General features: G+C 37.2%; 1 gene segment (V, D, J or C); it reads right to left on the bottom strand.

Moving 5' to 3' along the window:
- Nucleotides 1–901: 901 nt before the first annotated feature.
- On the bottom strand, nt 902–19912 carry LOC133072425 (T-cell receptor gamma chain C region C10.5-like). The segment is given in 6 exon segments: nt 902–1432; nt 3009–3044; nt 7577–7906; nt 14976–15035; nt 19410–19712; nt 19813–19912. Coding segments are annotated over 5 exon segments (858 nt in total).
- Nucleotides 19913–20249: the final 337 nt, after the last annotated feature.

Genomic DNA, 20249 nt, shown 5'->3' with positions numbered 1-20249 from the left:
ACAAAATATAGGACCTGAGAACAAAGAGACCTGGCTTTAAATGAGTGTTATTAACAAAATAGTGGTGAAGAGCAGATAACTTTATTTCTCTTATCTGTAAAGTGTGGACTATAGCTACACCTTCCTCCAAGGACTCTTGGAGGATTAACGGAATTACCTGGTGAATAATAGAAAATGAGTCCCTCTTCCATCCACATCCAACTTGTCTGCAGGGAAATGAGATTAGAGATGATTCATGATGATCCTGTGTATGTGTAGAATCTATCAATACTGTTTCTACAGTAGAGCTGCCAACTCTAGATGCTAATGTTGTTGAGGACTTGCATGAAACCAACATCGTTAACACATGTTCTTCATGCTCATGAAGACAGGACTCTGTAACTTCATTACCCAGAAGAGGAAATGAAGGTGCAGAGTTCAAATCGCTTCCTGAGGTCACACAGATGCCAATAGAGACTCGGGGTTCAAACCCAGGCCCTCGGGGGTGGGGGGAGGTCAGAGTCTGTGTGCTTCACCCTCCACCCGATGCCCCTCTGGTGCTAGAGCATTTCTCACGGGGTTAATGTGAGGATCAGGAGGCAGTGCTTGTGAGACACTGGTACAATCTGAACATACACAGTTCAAGGCAGGATGGGTGTCACCCTGTCACCATCAGAACATCCCAAACCAATGAGTCTGAATCTGGTGACTTTGAAAGAGAAGGAGCCCAGTATTTTCATTTGGCTATGGTTCCTCTTGGGGTCAGCGCCCCAAAGGAAGCACCACAACCACCATCTCAGGGAAAGACTTAGAAATGTGCTGTTGATCATTATTACAACCAGCGCTGAATTTAATAGCTCAGTCATCATGCTGTTCTTAGCTTGGTTAGACTTCATGAAATTAAAGTACACACAGACAAAAGTGGCTATTGATTTCTCTTTTTAATTATTATGCCCACTATGAAAAAGAAAGTACAGAATTCAAGTAGTAAGCTGGCAGTCCCAGAATGCATGACAGGGAGGGTCAGGGTGATGGTCTGGGGGGTGGTACTGAGGGAAGAGATGGGGAGCTGCCCACTGTGTGCAGGTACAAGGACTTGGAGGCTGGAGGAGCTGATGAGGTTGTAGGGACAGGCTGGGGAGAGGATCCCCTGGACCAGTCCTGGGCACTTTCCCTGAATAATGGCAGAATTCCTTGTTAAAGAGGAAAACTGTTTGCCCAGTGGCTTGAAAAACCAGTACACAATAATAGAAAAATGTACCCATTATGTAGATGATGAAGGAGAGTTGACCGTTTTAGGGCACCATCTATCAGAAAATCTTCCAATCGCTGAAGATGTCTGTTCTCTTAAACACGCAGAAGGCGATGATGGAGAAGTAGATCACGCTCTTGAGGAGGAGGAGGAGGTAGGTATAATAGGCAGAGGTGTTCGCAAACTGCAGCTGCAGGGTATCTAAGAGAAGTCCTTTGATTAGTTAGGCCTCGTCTTTCAAAAGGATAAAAAAAAAAAAGTGATGGGGAAACATGTCCTAGTTTGAAGAGTCTGAGCCATTATATGTTGTGCCTCAATGAGATTCCTCTAAGGGGTACAAACCAGGGAAATCTGTTGGTGTTTATGGTGGGAGGTGGGGGGTGGCCAGTAAAGAGAACATTGTACAAAATGGAATAAACTGTTTAATCCAAACTCTCTGAAACTTTAGGAGCTCATGCTTCAGTCACCTGTATTTTCTTTAACATCTCTCATTGTGGCTAAGACGTCATAGAGTAATTGTACTTATCTCTTCTGATATCTTGCAAGATATATAAGATGCCAAGGAAAAATAACAACAATGATGATGGGTCTGACTTGTCCTCAATAGATCACCAGGTCTCTTCCTATGAAAATGTTCCTTTTCCACACTTCATCTCATGAAGTCAGAACTCCAGAATCACTAGCACACGATGTGGGAAGGATCTCAGGAAGCGATGTGTTCATAACTCACTGCCCTCAGGCAAGGTCAGGCGTTAGCTGAGTTCCAGGCCCCTTGATACTGGGAATGGAGGAGGGATCAGTAGACCCAGAACTTCTAAATTCACCTAGAACCTTCATGTAGAGAGAAGGGGCCACCCACTAGTACTGATCTCTGTGCTAGCTAAATGGATCCCCTATAGGGGGCATTCCACATATGTGAACTTATCTCCCCATTAACTGAGTTGAGTGCAATCGTACCCTGTTGGCAGTTAAGGAAACTACTGTCCAGAAGATATAAGTAATTTACCCATATTCATGCAATAACAAAACAACTGGTGTTAAAGTCCATCTGTGATACTCAGAAGCCCATGCACTTATACACATACTGCACCTTGCCCTGCACCCTGCAGAGGGTCCATTCTATCTCAAAACCTTGGCTGTGGGATTCTTGCTCTATGCCTGTATCTTAGAGGTGGAATAGAGAACTGAGTAAGTGTGTGAGTCATTGATTCAGATGTGCTGGGCTGAATTCCCAGATGGAGACATGTGACTTCGTATAAGGGACTTAATTACTCTCAGCTCTTTGGCCTCATCTGTAAAGTGAGGAGAAAATGCTGTACCACATCAGGGCAGTGTTAGGAGGAGCAAACATAATATTTAGGCAAGACATGGCATAGCACCTTGTATATATAAAGCTCTCAATGTCAGTTCATGTATTAGCTACTAGCAATCACCAAAGACAATTTAAAAAAACCTACAAGAGACTTGAAATCACATTTCCCCAGTTATTAGAAACACAAGACACACAAATGAAGGAAATCCACTGTTGAGATAATTCAGAGTCTATCACTGCACCCTCTAATTCAGAATCATCTCACATCAAAACCAGCATTTACAGTGTTAAGATAACTCCTAGGAAATGATGATAGATTTACTTTAAAAATCACTCAGTCCATTTCTGCAATATCCAGACATTCTGGTTCTTCCACCTTAAACCAAAGAAGTTCAATAGTTAAATTTTTCCAGAGGAAAAAAATGTGGTAGTGTGACATAAAGGCAAACATAGACAAAAACTTACCACTTTCTTTTTTCATGCAGGCCTTTTTAGCGACCTCTACAAAATAAAAGCAAGTATTAGTGAATTGTTTATATCCATTATTTGACAGTGTGTGTCTCTGCATGTGTCTGTAGATAGACAGACAGGCTGATAGATTCTTCCAAGGGAGGAGAAAATCATTAAAAATAAGAGCCCTACAAATTTAAGAACAGATGGTCTGATTTGACGTAATTCAGTAGACCTAACTCATATGTGGTTTTCTGTATGTGACAATGTTGAAGTTCATGAAGGGGACATTTTTCTTCTCCTTTGTTACAATCAGAAGGTGATATTAATATCTAAGAACATCTTTCCTGGTGGCTCAGATAGTAAAGAATCTGCTTGCAATGCAGGAGACCTGGTTTTAAACCGTGGGTTGGGAAGATCCCCTGGAGAAGGAAATGGCAACACACATCAGTATTCTTGGCAACACAGTCCAGTATCCTGGAGAATTCAATGGACAGAGGAACCTGGTGGGCTACAGTCCATGGGGTCCCAAGGAGTCAGACATGACTGAAGAACTAACACTTTCCCTTTCAAGACCATCTTATTTTCCTTCTGTATTCATAGCTTCTAACACAGTGTCTGTGTTCAAGAAGTAAGTGTTCAAGAAATACTGTCAAAAAGACAAATCACCAGCAAAAGTGACTGTTCTACTGTCTTAAGCACCTACTGCTTACGTGAAGGGATGCTCTCAAAAGGAATGCCTCCAGTCCTAGAATCCACAACAGAATCTCACATTTGAAGGAGTTTGGCTTAGGTAAATTTCACACCTAGTCAAAAAAACAGCCAAGCCTTTCCAAGTCACACATACTCCAGTACTCCCAACTCACATATGTGATTTTTCTGCTGTCATGGAATTTATGGATATTAGGATAACAATATAATGCCTGGCAGATTCCCTGGATAAGAGAATGGCTACCCACTCCATTATTCTTGCCTGGGAAATCCCATGGACAGAGCAGCCTGGTGGGTTACAGTCAGTGGGGTCACAAAAGGTCAGACACAACTGAGTGACTAACTGACTAACTATTGGCTAGTGAGTGATTATTACTGTGCCAGACATTTAATGAAATACTTCACATGCATTATCTCCTTTAACTTCCCAATGACACTGTGAGTCATATTGGGGAGGTATTCAATGTCACAAAAGGGGAATAAAAGTTAGAGGATAAGTCATATCAGTGATGACAGAGTACAGTCAAATGTTGGTTGTGGGGGATTAAATGAGATAAACCATGTGAAAGGTACTTGTAAAAATAATCCATCAAAATACAGAGAAATAAATCTCTAAAGAGACCGTATAATTTCACCATGTTAGTCACTCAGTGATGGCCATCAAAAAACACCTTTCCCAGAGTTCTTAATTATTCTTAACAAATGAAATATTTATCATAAGAGCTCAGCATTTCAGTGTAATTCTTTCCAGGATGGCGAGAGAGACCAAATCACATTACTTGTTCTTGACAATATAAAACTTGACGCGAGAGTTGTATTTATCTAAAATGAAAAAAGGTAAGTATTCATACAAAGACAAAATTTCTTTAAAACATAATAAACTGTTGGGTGGAGGGAAGCAGAGACACAGAGATTGTTTGGGTTTATCCTTTTTATCCTAGATGTGTTTTTGTCCACATGATATCGTTCTGGTGTGCTGTTTTACACCCTTGAGACCTTTTTTTGGTTCACTCTAAAAAATGCATTTGGGATACAGTGTCCCCATTTTTCACTTTTTACCACTTTGCTTTTACAAAAGATCTATATAAGTACCTGTTTTTGCAAGGAATCTGAAGAAGATTTTCAGTTTTATGAAGAAAGGCTAGAAGCAAAAGTAGCATTTAGTGTTTGTTTTGCAGCCAGCCGTGATAGAGGCAGTGGGCACCCCCAGCAGCAAGGACAGCCTTGCCAAGGAACTGCATTCAGCATCTCAGCATCACATTGCCACGGCTCTGAACTGTGTCCGCAAGCGTCTGTGCTTTATTTTCTTTCTTCTATATATAGAGTTTTATTTATTTATTTAGGCTGGACTGGGTCTTTGTTACCGCATGGGTTACTCTCTAGTTGCAATGTGCAGGATTCTCTTGTGGAGTGCGGGCTCTAGGGCACATGGGCTCAGTAGTCGTGGCTCCCAGGCCTTAGCGCACAGGCTCAATAGTTGTGGAGCTCAGGTTTAGTTACTCCGTGACATGTGGGATCTTCCCAACCCAGGGATTGAACCCATGTCTCCAGCATTGGTAGGCAGATTCTTACCACTGAGTCACCAGGAAAGCCCTATGCCTTATTTTTTGTTTACTTTTTGTGCATTTGTTAGCCAGATGTGTCTTCAGATGATTTCTCCTTCATTTATGCCTTTCAGCTTAGGAAAGATTTCATAAGAACAGTCTACTTTTGGGTAGAAGCTAAACCTGTATAAACGTTGGGGTAAATCCCAAGGATGAAAATGCTAGCACACTCAAGTTAGATGTTAAAATATACTTAAGAACTGGCTTTAATAAGTCTTTAAAACAAACTCTTTCTTTTCTTTACAATGAACTTATTATAATATTAATAAAGATCACTTATCACCATTCATTGATTGAGCTAAAAACAATAATGTAAAATTTTTTCCTCATAAAATCGTGTGAGTATCCTAAGTTATCTTTCTCAGTCATCGTTGGTCACAAAAGTGGATCAGATTGGTTTTTATGTGCCTTCAAGATCATGTCATTGATTTGTGCTTCCATATTTATTTTTATTTTTTACTAACGCAACAAAAACAAAAACAAACAGAAGCTTCTAAGAAACAACATTAGGAATTTAGTATAGAATGACTTTGATAAAATGCCCTTATTAGCTATGTTGCTCTGAGAAGACCATGGGAGGCATTTATTTCAGAAATTAAGTGCCAAGTAAAATTTATTATGAACTGGAACAGCTCTCCTTTATGGTCATCATCACCTAGAACTTATTATTCCTATTTTCCCCTGAATATTAGGAAAATCAAAACCTAATAGGGCATTTAAGCCCAAGGTTATATTAAACTTACTTTGTATATTTGCTTCCCCTCTGTTTCTTAGGTGTAGAAACAGAAATATGGGGTTGTTTCTGTAACTGTACTATATTTAGTTTTAGAATAGGATGTAAATAAATACAATGAATAAATGAATAAATACCACAGTATTTTGTTTTGGAAAGCAAGCATTTTCTCGGATGTTACTTCATCTGCTCTTCATCACGGTCCCAGGACAAATCCAAGGCAACCACTCAAATGTAATTTGATCATTGGACAAACTAAGGATCTGAGAAGATAGACTTACTTCAGAAATTCAGACTGCTACACAAAATCTCTGCGCAGTTTTTTTTTTTTTTATGCTTGGTTCCCACTGCTTAAAAAGGCTTCCTAACCACAGAGAGAAGTACAAAATGATTCCTTCTTATGGGCACTCTGGGGCCTTTGGTCTGTTAGGCAAATATTCAGGACATTAAGTTCCAAGTCCAGGGAGTTACAGGACCACTTAGAGGGTGAAGGCACATCCAGCCCTCTGCCTGTATCGTGCGGACATGTCCTGCATCTGCATCAAACGGACTCCTTTGGGACATCATGCCCAAATCACTAGTAAGTCTGAGTGACTAGGGAACGAGTATATTCTCTTTTGGAGAAGGAAATGGCAACCCGCTCCAGTATTCTTGCCTAGAAAATTCCATGGACAGAGGAGCCTGGCGGGCTATAGTCCATGGAGTCGCAGAGAGTCAGACACAACTGAGCAACTAACACACACCTTTAACTACAAAATTTTAGTTTAAGATAGTAGGTAAAACACAAATCTCAAAAACCCAAGACCATAATAAACCTGAAGCAGTAATTATTCTACTTTTTGTTGAGCTACAATCTGAATTCCTCATAAAAACCACCATTTTGTCATTTAATAGCTCATTATTTCTGGGTTATATCTTGAGCAAAGCAAGACTGAAGTAAGAGTGACTTTACTTGCTGAGTAGAACTTTTCTGGAGGGTATATAGTTGTTCTTATTTCTGATCAAGTAAGACCATCAGAAATGGAAAATCTTTCGGTGTGTTTATCGCATGCTAACTGATAGGTACTTTGACGTGTGTTGTTTCATTTAATCTACACAACAACACTAAAATATATCATTGTGACCTTTATATTTTAGGTGATCAAACTGACCTGAGAAAGGTTTATTAAATTTTTTTTCTTTTTTATGTTTCAAAGTGAAAGTGAAAGTCACTAAGTCATGTCCGACTCTTTGGAATCCCATAGACTCTACAGTCCATGGAATTCTCCAGGCCAGAATACTGGAGTAGGTAGCTGTTCCCTTCTCCAGGGGATCTTCCCAACCCAGGGATCAAACCCAGGTCTCCCACATTGCAGGTGGATTCTTTACCAGCTGAGCCAGCCAATACAATTTAGTAGGACATTTAGGCTATCATTAAAGGTAACAACATTTAAGATGATTTATATTTGTTTTCATTAATGCTTGATTGAAAAGGTGGGGTAGTTCCTTTGGAAAAAAAGTATTATTGGAGGTTATATTTCTTTATGATCTCATACCTTTGTTAACTGAAGAAAAAAGAATCTCTTGATCACGTCCACCTTTGTTATTCTCGTGTTTGACAATACATACATGTTCTTTATCCATTGCCTTTTTAGTCAAGGTCAGCCAGCTGAATTTCATGTATGTGTCATTGGTCTTGATGATATCTCCCTGTTGGGATTCCAGAATTGTATTGCCATTCTTTTCTTTCCATTGTACCTTAATAGCATCAGGGAAAAATTTCTGAAGAAGGCAAAGATGTGTTCCAGCCATATGGAGTTTTACTTCCTCAACTGAAGGGAAAAATATAGTGGGCTTGGGAGACAAGTCTCCATCAAGCCTTCTATCTGTGGGGGAAATGGAACAGAATTGAAAAGAATTATTAGAGAAACATACATGTCATGTGGTTTGGAACAACTTAGCTTAGAGTGAAAAAGTGAAAAGCTGCCAGTGAATTAACTCTAATCATGGCTTTTCATCCACAGTAGATGATGAGGTACCTATTATTGTTTTGTTTCAATGGGAAGAGATGTTCAAAAAGTTATATCACCTGCCCAAAGTCACAGTTTTTCAGAAGCAGAGGCTCGCCCACATCTTGGCTTTGGTTCCTTTTCCACCAGCTAAGTTGGACTATGACTTAAAAATGCCCCATATCAATGCTTGTGATATTCATAAACAAATTAATTTTCTTAAATCTCTTTTGTTCTATCATAGTGGAGACTGTTTTTAAAGGGATGGGAGTAGGTTATGGGTTTAAGGGAGGAGACCAGGTAACTTTGATGGTTTCTCTACAGGTAAGAATCTCTAGTTGCTTCTAAACTACTTCCCTTTCCTATATCAGGTTTTGTAACTTATGGTCTCTTTGGCCAATTAATACATTCTCACATTCTGCAAATATGTTGACCCTCATTCTTCATTTAACTTATTCTGGGATATATCATACTTATTTTAATTCCAAAATAAATAAATGTCAGGAGAGGTTATCATTTTAAAACAATATACATTCACTTGTATTCATGGGAATCTATGTCCACATGTACTTAATAATCTAAATTGAACTTTTAGCTTCAAATGTGGGTCCTATACTCAGTTCTGAAGTGAAGTTCTCCTAACTGATTGACGAGTTTATACAACCTCTCAATGTCACATCAGAACCACTCTAGACTTTCGAGTGGGGCAATATTAAAGTTTCACCTCTAAATTATTTACAGTGTCTTGAATTTAGAAGCAAAACAATATTTTCAGTATTTCTATTAAAATAAATTATTTTCAGAAATGTTTTTATATTTATTTTGCCAAGTAATGCAGTTATAGAATTTTGTTTTGCTTTAAAAAGTGTTCGTCAAGAACACATTTTATTTTGGAATTTCATTCAAAGTTGAAGCATAACTAAGAACACACCATATTTTGACTTTCAGTGTTTCCCCTCAAATTTAAATCTACCTAGGGCTGCTAAACTGTTTACGAACTAAAATATTTTTTGTTTACACCTGCTGAATGAAGTGTATATATAGAATTAGTGTCACATTAAAAGTTTTGGCTCCCGAGTTTTCTTGTAGACATAAAGTCAAGGTATGTAACAAAACATCACAGTTTGCAAAAGGTGTCACTTGGATGCTGGAATGTTCTTGATTATATGCTTACTGTTAATAGAATAATTGAAATTTGAGGCTTAGAACACTTTCCAATTTGATCTTCAGCTGAACATGAATGCTTTGCTGATATTATCTTTTGGCTAACTTGCATTTAGTTTAATAATCCAAGGGGCAATTTCTTAAGAAAAGAAGCACTGGATTTCTCCTTTGAGAAGAAATGGAAAAATATTCTTGATAATTTCTGCCTGTGTGGCAAAGGTCTTAATTTCTATACTAAATCAGTCAGCAAGCAATCTTAATTTTTTACTCATGCTGTAAATATAATTAGCTTACAATGTGCTTAATTTCATACATTTCAGTTTTAGCACAAATAATATTTGACTGATTTTAATAAGACACTAAATATTTCTCCATCTGTATATGTAATTTGTTGATCTTGATTTATGTGTTCTATTTTTTCTTGTCATATTTTTAATCAGATAAATATATTTCATTTATATTTAAATAATAATTTCAAATTTATGACATTTCTAACTACATCTATTTGACTTCATACCTTGATCATTCTCCATAAAAATTTAGTTTTTTTTTTCTGATAACTATAAGCATGAAGCCCAAATTTATGGGCTATAAATTGAGGCAATAAATTTTGGTGTAGATATGATATCAATAAAGAAAAAGATTAAGATTTATTGTCTTATATGTGCATAAAGTGTTCATAGTCTACATTTATGAACAAAAATAAAAAGCGAATACATTTTAATTTCATTTTTCTTGTTAAGTGAAAACAATATCCCCTAAAGAGAAAAAGAATATATCTAAATTCAATCTTTTGTGTGAGTGGACGGTAAGATAATTCTTCATTTGAGCAATTAGAAATACAACTGTATTTGCTGGAGAACATCTGTTCTGTCAATGCAATAGGCCGCAAATAACTCCATACTGGATACAATTCTCTTTGAATAGGTTGTAGTCACACTATCCAGCACCCATGATAAGTAAGTCAACGTGCAAAGTACTATATTCACACTATCTCATTCAATTCCAATAAAACCCCTGCTGGATACATATTGTTATCTCATTTATGGATTAGGAAACTGAAGCCAGAGTATCATCTCCAAGTTCATATAAGCAGTAAGTGACGGATCCAGAGCTCCAGCTCAGCCAAAGCTACACTCCTTAAAAACATCCTTTCATCATCAGAAAAGGAAATGTGTCAACTCTCAAAACTTACCTGTAGTAATAAACTCTGGCCTTGGGCCAAACACCTTCATAATTACATAGTTATTAGCACTTAGTACAAGTCCACATGGACATATAGCTGATTCCTATCGCAATGCGTACATAGTGTTGTCTCTGCTGTCCTTTACTATGCAGATTCGTTTAAAAATCCGTTCCAATCTACATCTAAACATCATCAAAGCCCTGTTTTCTCTAGACATTATTAACTATTACTCCAATTTAATTTTTTCTTCTTTTCTCTAGAAACTTGAAAAATTTGCATTCCTCTGATACCTACCTGTGACTACAAGTTTTGTCCCATCGCCGAAGACCTTTATGTCTCCACAGTGATTCAATCCATATCAAAAACTGTAGACTAATTTAGCATCTCTGATTTCTTCAAATCTTAATGTAACTATGACAGTCTGCTATTCAAGTGCATGTTTAGAGTCTGAACAAAATTTTTAATGAAATGTGCAGGCAAAAGGCATTATTTCTCAACTGTTTTTGTATTGACATAATTTTTAACTTTAAGGTGTAATTCAAATAAGAAATTAAATATTACACTTGAATATTTGACTTTTGTACGTATTCCTGAAAGCCTGTATGTTCAAGTTGCAAAAAACTCATATTTAAAAAACACATTTTTTATTTCCAAACATTTCCACTGCAAAATGAGAGAGCACCTTATATTCTAATATTTGAAACTATGCTTATTACATTTAGCCACTTTTAGAAGCAGTTAATAATTAGTCATAGAAACTGAGAATTTTTAAGTACTGTTTGTTTTAAACTGGCCTAAGATGAGATGGTAATTAATACATTTATCTGTACTCCTGATTTCATAAAAAATTCCAGTGAGTAATATTTTGAATTCTAGAGAAGGAATTGACTTTTTAATCACCTACCATGTCCCAATATTTATGGTAGGTAATTTTCATTTTTAATTTCGTTTCATCCTCAGAACATTAACTTGAGATGGTTGTTACATAGATGGAATGAATCAGTGGAAATATATCAAACTGTTAACAGCGATATATCTATATAAAAATTTAATTTTTTCTTTGTTTCTGTATTTTTCCATTTTTCCCCATTATGAGCATGTATTGTCTTTACAATTTTTTAAAGCAATAATCAATGAATTAAAATGTATTTGCTAAAGGATCGTCATACATAAGTGACAGATTCAGAATCAAAGTCTACGTTTTTCCCTCACTACATGTTACTAAAAATCATTTTCCAGGACCCTCATGAGTTATAACTGGTTCACCTTCATTTAACTGGATTGCTATAATTTACACTGAATAGAGTCAGTTGCAAAAAGCAGACCAGAATGTTGCTTTCCAATTTACAAACCTCATTTGTTCTTATGATCCCAACTACTAAAGAAATCAAAATACATAATTTTTTTCACTTTTCAATGCTTTATCAACTTTGCAAAAATTTTTAAAAACTTTCATTTCCATGGATCTCATAGGATAGGAACATCCTCAAGAGATGTTCCCCATCATCCAGGCAAACTTTTATCTTTAAGGCAAATGAGGAGGGAACAAGTTTACTGGATTGAATTTAAGGGGAAAAAAATCCATCTTAAGACATTCTTGAATATGGTCACAAAGTTAAATATCTTGAAACTTGATATTAATCATTCTCTGACTAAATAAGTTAAACAATATTAGTCCAAATTTTCCTTTGGTTGTTTTTGGAATTAAATTAAAAACTATCTAAGAGCTTTGAAATTTTCCAAGACCAAATGAATCTAATGTATCCACCACTGAGGGACTCACACTTGGTCTAACTGGCTAACTCTTGTCAGTATCCTCTCTACTAGGTCAGGAAAAGAACACATTCCAAGGACCTGGATGGAGTCACTGACCTCTCCAGACATTCCCCGTGCCTATTCGTTACCAAACAGGGAGTAAACCCGAGAATTCTGAGCCAGCACCAACACTCGAGCCTGCAGTGCCTGTATTGCCTACCTCCCATCCTGACCTTACTACAGAATTTAAAGAAACTTTACCTGTAACAACAAGTTGTGTTCCGGAACCGAACACTTCGATGCTCTGGTCACCTGTTTGCACTACTTAAAAGGCCTTTACAGAAATCTCCCTCTGTGCCTGCTCTCAAATTGTGCCCATATCTTTTCAATATTTGTAGAAATATATAAAAATTGAACCTGCTAACATTAAATAAAGATGGACCTCAAGCAAAAGCACATTAGGTACAAATGATCAAGAACTGAAAAACTGAACCCGCTCTTACTGGGCAGCTTGGGTTTATGTGGTCCCATTTCATCTCACATACTTTGGAGAGTATGATTTCATCTTTTCTCACCATTTTGTCTAAATCTTCTAAATATCCTCCCTTTAAAGTGTTTTCATGCATAAAATCAGTTTATGCTTAGAGTATACAGTAATGTTTCTTTAATTTCCAAAGTTGAACAATAATAAGAATAATATATTTGAGTATTTCATAGATGTATATTTGTTACATTTTATAGGTATTTTGTGATATGTATGTTTTAAGAGGAAAGTATCTGGGTTAATTCTAAAGTAACTTCTTTCCAGAATCTAATTCTCATCTAGTAGACAAAAAGAGTTGTTACAGACTGTGAATTTTTAATGATGATCTCTTAAGCTATTCCTTTGCTGAAAGACTGCTCACCTCTACCTAAAAATAACCTTGTAGTTTCAAGAGCATTGAAATAAAATCCTCCACTGCTTGTCAGAGAATTTTATTCAGCCTTGCATTTCTCGAGTATTTGGTATCACATTTTCTGCACTATTTTAAAATTTTTATTTTATTTTGGAGTATAGTTGATTAACAATGTTGTGTTAGTTTCAAGTGTACTGCAAAGTGATTCTGTTATTCATATACATGTATTTATTCTTTTTCAAGTTCTTTTCTCCTATAAGTTGTTACAGAATACTGTGCTATACAGTAGGTACTTGTTGGTTACCTGTTTTAAATATAGTAGTTTGTATTTGATATTTTTCATTCCCATAATGACTGGAAAGGCAGCTCTAAGTTATGCAATTTAGTAAATTTGATGCCATACTAAAAGAAATCTGAGTTGAATGGTGTCAAAATGACTTATTCTATAAAAATAACCTGAAAATCAAATCTTGCGTATTTAATAAATGTATATTCAGTATGACTTACATGATCTTTTCTGGGAGGAAAGAGGTCATTTCATTTCCTGATTAGAAGCAGAAGCATTGTTTTCATACACGAGTAATAATATAAATTATGAATTATTGCTAATTAGTAGTCAATTACAGAATCCTTTTAAAAGGTCAGAATATAAAAGATTAAATATTCAGAATATAAAAACAGGATGCTTCTCACATCACTTAATGATCCAGGCCATGCACTTAGGAATAGACTATCAGAGTCCAAACTTCACGACAGTGACTAGTCATGTACTTTATTTAGGCAAGTGCCTGAACTTCTCTCAACCTCAGTTTCCCTATCTATGAAATGGGAATATGAGAATTTCTGTTGAGGAAAGAGATAAGGCCCTAAGACTACTTATCATGGTGTCTGGCCTTCAGTAAACAGGAGCTGATATTATTATTCTCTTTAAAAAGGTGGTCTGCAGCCATTCCACTAAAATCTTCTAACAAAGTACATGGATTTTATATTGTTTAGCTGTGTCCCATATGGATTTTATATGCAGTAATCATTTTATCCATTAAGAAAGGAAACAAGCTCATCAGTTCAAGACTTCTTCCCTCTCTGGCAGCCACAGGCCATAGAACATTGGGGCTCAATCATGTTGGAATCTATAATGATTTTCTGCTAATCAAGAAACTCTTTGAATGTTGAAACTTGTTCTGTCTTGTGTCTTGTTCACCTTTTTATCACCAGCATCCAATACAGAAACTGTCCTCAATAAATGTTTGCTGAGAGAATAAGCAAATAAGGATGTCCAACCATACAGACTCTTTTCATCGACTTTGGAGCTGAGATGGCTCATGGAGCTTACAAATTCCATGAAACTTGTCCATATGCAGGCTATGTAACAAGACATGTGACTGCATAAATTTCAACTGACTTCAGCCTCCCTCTAAGAATTTAGAGTAATAAGAAGTGGAGGAGTAAGAAGTGGGATTTATCTATCATCATTTACTATAATTTTTTTCCACTGCTGTTAAGGATGAGCTGAAAACCAAAAATGTCCTTTCTTCAAGTTATTGGGAGAAAGAAATACTGTGTTGACTATAGAGAAGAGATAAATTAGAAAACTGTTTCTCACTTAAAAGTCCATTTATTAGAAAAGAATTTTGAACCAGTAACTTATACCAACAGATTACAGACATAGTCCTCAAAATACTTTAATTTCTACCCTGAGTCTATTCTTTGTTGGTTAAAAAGTTGAATTTCTAAAAGTAGAATTCCAACTTCTTACAAGCAAGGAAGTGAATAAGTCATTTACAAGACAGTTTTGTTTCCATATACAATGACCAGTAGTTGCAAAACTCCTGTTCATATGTTGAGGCCAAGAATATGGCAGTCAAACAGGGGGAATCCTAAATTGTTTTTTTCTAAAAGGCAACTATTTTCACTATTAAGTTGAAATAGGAAAAAAGTTACTTACCAGGAGGTATTACTACGAGCTTAGTTCCTTCACCAAATACCTTGATCCAGATTGAACCTGTCACAATGATTGGAGCTTCTACAAAAATCTCAGCCTTCTCTTTGCTTCAACATGTGATTAGAAGTTTAAAACACTTTGTGGTGACAATTTGATCTTCTGACTTTTGAAAGTCCTTGAACATAGGTTTCATGGCATCCAATATGTATAGATTTTCCTCAAATCAGTTGACCCAAATGTCTTTCATTTTCCTCTGAGTCATAGACGTTAAAAAGCACTGATAGATAATGGAAAGGGTAAAAACAGAAAGAGAAGAGTTTGGCATCAACCGACTGCTTTTCTAAATTTCCAGGAAAAGTATTCAGAGAATTAGGGCTTTCTTTTTATTTTCAGATGTTCGGTTTTGTTGAAACTGGTCAGAGATTTCATCAAAGAACATCTCCTCTGTTCTCACAAACCCCAGGGCTGCTTCATTAGTAATTCAGCAATGTATTTCTGGAAGGCGGAAACACTTAGGTAACTGAAAATGCAAATATACCAACATAAATACCGTGAGCAATGTGAACAAAGTTTTTCTTTTTTCATAAAAGCACTTTCACTATTGGGTCACATGATTTTTACAAAGGCAATGTCAAATGAGAAAATTATTTCTGTAATGACTTATTATTTTTCCTAGGATAAAAGAAGAAATTTGTAGAACTCTATCTCTTGGAAATAGTAGGTTATTTATTTAAATTAAACCTTAAGAAGTAAATCTAGTTCTCTGGATAAGTCGAAAGAAGTCTTGGGATGATGCTGCTCTGTAATGTTATGTCACTTATCTTGGATTGGGGGAAAAGAAATTGCCAGAAGCTGCTGAGTGCTCCTCTGAGCACAGATGAGTTGTCCATCTCCAGGATTCAGACAGACTAGGTCCTGAGCACCCCCACCTCAGGTGGATCCACCTGAGATCCACCCGGTCCTGGTCTAATCCCCTGAGAGCAATCAATGCCTCTGTCCTGAGGATTAATGTAAGATATCGTGGTGGGCAACTGTCCATTCACAGCAGCTCACAGACCCCAACACAATGGGAGAGGATGAGAGACCTGGATGAAAATCATATTTAGAAAGGGTTTTTAGCTGAAAATTCCAAGGTATTTTTACTTGGAGCTGTCCAATAAATACCCTTTCCATCTATTGTAGGTAAGAGTGATACCTGCCCACTCAATTTCTTTCTGATCCTTTTCCTCTGTTTTCCCCTTATTCCAAGAAAATGAGCAGAATTATAAAGTATTTTAGGAAGTGTCTGTATTTCAAGATCCACAAAGGTAGTAAAATACAAAAGAGTAAATAAAGAGTTATAAAATCCTTTATTAAATTAGAAGAACTATGTGAAGAGTATATCTTAATGAAGAAAGTAAAAGTATTAGTTGCTCAGTCATGTCCAGCTCTTTGTGACTCCATGGACTGTAGCCCACCAGGGTCCTCTGTCCATAGAATTCTCCAGGCAAGAATACTGAAGTGTTAGCCATTCCTTTCTCCAGGACATCTTCCTGACCCAGGAATCGAACCTGGGTCTCCCACATTGCAGGCAGATTCTTTACCATCTGAGCCATCAAGGAAGCACAACATCTTACTCAAGAGCATAAAATAAAACCTGAACAAACAGAGAAACATGTCATATTTGTAAAGGAGAAATTCAAGACGATAAAGAAGCTAATCTTTCCTAAAAGCGTGTATTTAAGTTGACCACAATTCCAATCAGAATTACACTAACATTTTATTTCTTGGTCTTTGCTGTGAAGTGTGGGGGTGAACTAGATAAGTTGATTTCAAATTCTAGTGGGAAGAATAAATATGAGATAATTGAAAAATATTTTTAAAAACAATGGTGAAGAGACATTGCACATAGTAGATTTTATCCTTATTACAAAGCTACTAACTAAAATATAATATTTTATATTTCAATAATAAAGAAATATTTTAAAACCAATTTTGGACTATTGACTACTATGTTGATAAAAACAAAACTAGCTCTCTACCTCATACCATATAAATGGGGTTCTAAGTAGATCAATATCAATATTTAAATGAAAAAGACTCTAGAGATGTGAGTAGAAAGAAGCAGGAGACTAATTGCGTCTGTTGTGTGGGGAGCTTGAAAAGGGAAGAGGCATAGGAGACACCTTTACATAATCCTTAATGTTTCAGAAGGAGGCACTTGGAGAATATTCACTTTTTATGTATTTTTCAAATAAACATTTTTTGAAAGGATAAATGGTGGTGACTTAGTGAAGACTTTAGTGACAGGATCAGATCTGTGCTTTAGGAACATAATGTAAGAGCAGAAAGAAGGATGGGTCAGCGGACCAGTCCTGAGAAAGCAGACATGTTTCAGAGACGATCGCCATGAGCTACTGAGAGGCATCTGTGGACCCAGTTATTGTAGTGACAGTGGGGATGGACGGAAGGGCTGGTGCAATAAATATTAACAGGTTCATCAGGTTTCTAAGGAATTCAAGTGGGAGAAATCAAGTTAACGTTAAGGAGGTTGAAAGTGAAGGAAAAGATGTTTTAAAATCAGAAAGATAGAGCTCCAATTCTAACCCCACCACTCCTGGTGACATGTCCTTGGGTACATCTCAGAAGGTCAGTTTCCTCATCTTTAAAAGGGAAGTGTCAGTATCTATTCCTCAGTACGTTTGTTAAGTTCATATGAGGTAATGTGTCTAGAAGAGATGAGGCAAGATTCGGGAACAGAGAATTCACTTTCTCGCAAAGAATAGAAAAATCTTAGTGCTGCGTACAAAAATCAATACTTTTGCTTTTAACCCTGCTTCACGTAACACACACACACATATACACAACTCACCACATTCTGGGGTGACCAACTAAGGCACTAAAATCCTACTTTAGTATGAAGAATGAATAGAGAAATATATAAATAACAAACAAGTCAAGTGAAGTAAAGTACTAGTTTCAAAACGACCCCTTGAATTTTTGCATTGTTTTTTCAAGTATGATTGATGATTTCATAGCTGATCAAATTTATCAAATTTGGCAGATCACCAAAAGTTATGAATCTCATATTATGATCATTGTTAGGATTAAGTGGTTATTTCTGTCCTGGGCTTACTGATTACCCTGCACATGTCAGCTGGAAAATAAGAGTTTCTACAGTTGCCCTAAGTCATAGAGAGAAATAGCAGTTCTCTGCCTTGGATCTGAGAATTTGGGTTTGGGGCTTTGTCTTGACAGCCAATGCTATTCTCAGATAGTACATCAGAGATTCTGGCCTGGTTTGTGGTTTCCTTTCTACCAGAAGAATCCAAGTTCCCAGGGTCTCCTGCCTCCTCCCTTCAGATCTCATTCCATGGGAAACACCTAAAGAACTGCCGGGTTCCTTCATTGCTTTTTTTCTCAAGACCAAAGAAAGCCAAAGACGTGGAAGGTCAAGAAAACACCATCTGTTTTTCACAAAATATTCTTGCATGGTATTAAAGGACACAGAGACATATGCTCTTTAATGAGATAGGAAAGTTTGGGGAAAAAACAACACAAATTGTGCAGACTGGGGTGAAGGAATGGATTGAAATCAATTTTATTCTGGCAACTTATCAGAAATCCAAGAAGAGATGTATTTAGCTGTATTGTAAGGGTATCAATTTTGTTTTTATTGCTCTTCTTTATGTGATTTTCAAGTCTGGCTGGTAAGAAATGCAAAAAGCAGATCAGGGCTACCAAACTTGGAACCAAGTGCATGGCCATCAAGTTAGAATTAGTCCCAGGTTTCAGACTGAAGAGCAGGAAATTTAGGACTTGGTTGGGTAGGTCCTTCTGTAAGTGATGTTTACAAATGTATTCATGAGGAAAGCAATCTCCACATTTGATGTGTATGCCAGGAAAACTATTCTAGTCTAGAATTTCAGAACAGATGGGAAGCTACAGAAATGAAGGGGAGTAAGTAGCCATAGGAAAACAGAAGGGAGGTAGACAGATCAAGGAGTCCTGACCTTTACCCTTTCTCAAGAGTGTGGCAGTCACATAATTTATCTACAAATCAGACCTGATTGGGTCCTGGGGACATCACGTATGAAGACAAGCCATTCTTGTCACAGCTCCCTTTGAGAGAAATGCAATTGCACTAAAAGGAGCTCAATGTTAAACACAAGACAGGCAGGAAAAGGCAATGCTCTGAGAGTCTGGAAAGCAGATGTGCCCTACCTCTGTGGTTAACTGGTTTTGCAAAATCCACTCGTAATCTCTGAGCCTCCGCTTTCTTATCTGAAGTGTGGCCATTGGACCAAATTTGTCCTGAAGGCCCTTCCTGTTCGAAAAGCTATGAACCCATGATCAAGAGCCTGTGGTTGCTTGAGGGGTGGTGGGGGCAGGGGCAGATGAGGGTTAGTAACAGAGAAGGTTTTCTTCCACGTTCCTTCTGACTCTGTAATACCGTGGGATCCCAGCAGGCACAGTAGTACGTGGCTTCATCGGACTTGACAACATTGTTGATTATCAGGTAAAAGATTCCATTCTCTTTGCTATCCATCTCCAAGCGGGAATTAGGTCTGTCCAGCTTATAACTATTAGCTGAGCCATAAAGGATTCGTGTCAGGGGCTCCCCTTCTTTCTCTTGATACCAGTGCACAATGGCATTCTCCAGGGGAGCCCCTGACAGTTTGCATCTTATGTGCACTGTTCTGTCTGGTCTTCGGGTAGAGGAGAGTTGCTGCTGAGAAATTTTCATTTTGATGTCTCCATCTGAAAAGCAAGGGAGGTAATCAGAGGCACTTAAAAAGGCTGACGCTGGACACAAAAACAATGGAAAGGAAGGGGAGAGGATAGAAGTCAACCTACAAACCCAAGCCAAAGACATGAGGAAAATCCACGTGGTTGGCATTGCAGTAATTGGTAAGATTAGGGTGTGAATCAGCACAGGATAGGAGATGCAGTGGCAGCACTTGCTCTGTGGAGGCAGGGATGTGGGAGGAAGCTTTGCTTTAGAACCAATGAAAGTCTTTCTCAGATCTGTCGCAGTGTTATTTTTTATCATCTTATTGGTATAAAAGAGCTTTCAGACTCCCAACAACCTCATCAAAAAACACTTATAATAATGTACTGTTGGGACTTCCCTGGAGGTCCAGTGGTTAAGACTCCAGGCTCCCAATGCAGGGCCCCCAAGTTCAGTTCCTGGTCAGGAAACTAGATCCTGCATACCACAACTAAGACATGATGCAGCCAAATAATTTTTTTAATATGATAACTTAATGTTATTAACACCTTGGAAGCAATTCTCTT

This window comes from Dama dama, chromosome 18, assembly GCF_033118175.1.
Source record: "Dama dama isolate Ldn47 chromosome 18, ASM3311817v1, whole genome shotgun sequence".
NCBI lineage: Eukaryota > Metazoa > Chordata > Mammalia > Artiodactyla > Cervidae > Dama > Dama dama.
This window is presented reverse-complemented; position numbering and strand designations above follow the sequence as displayed.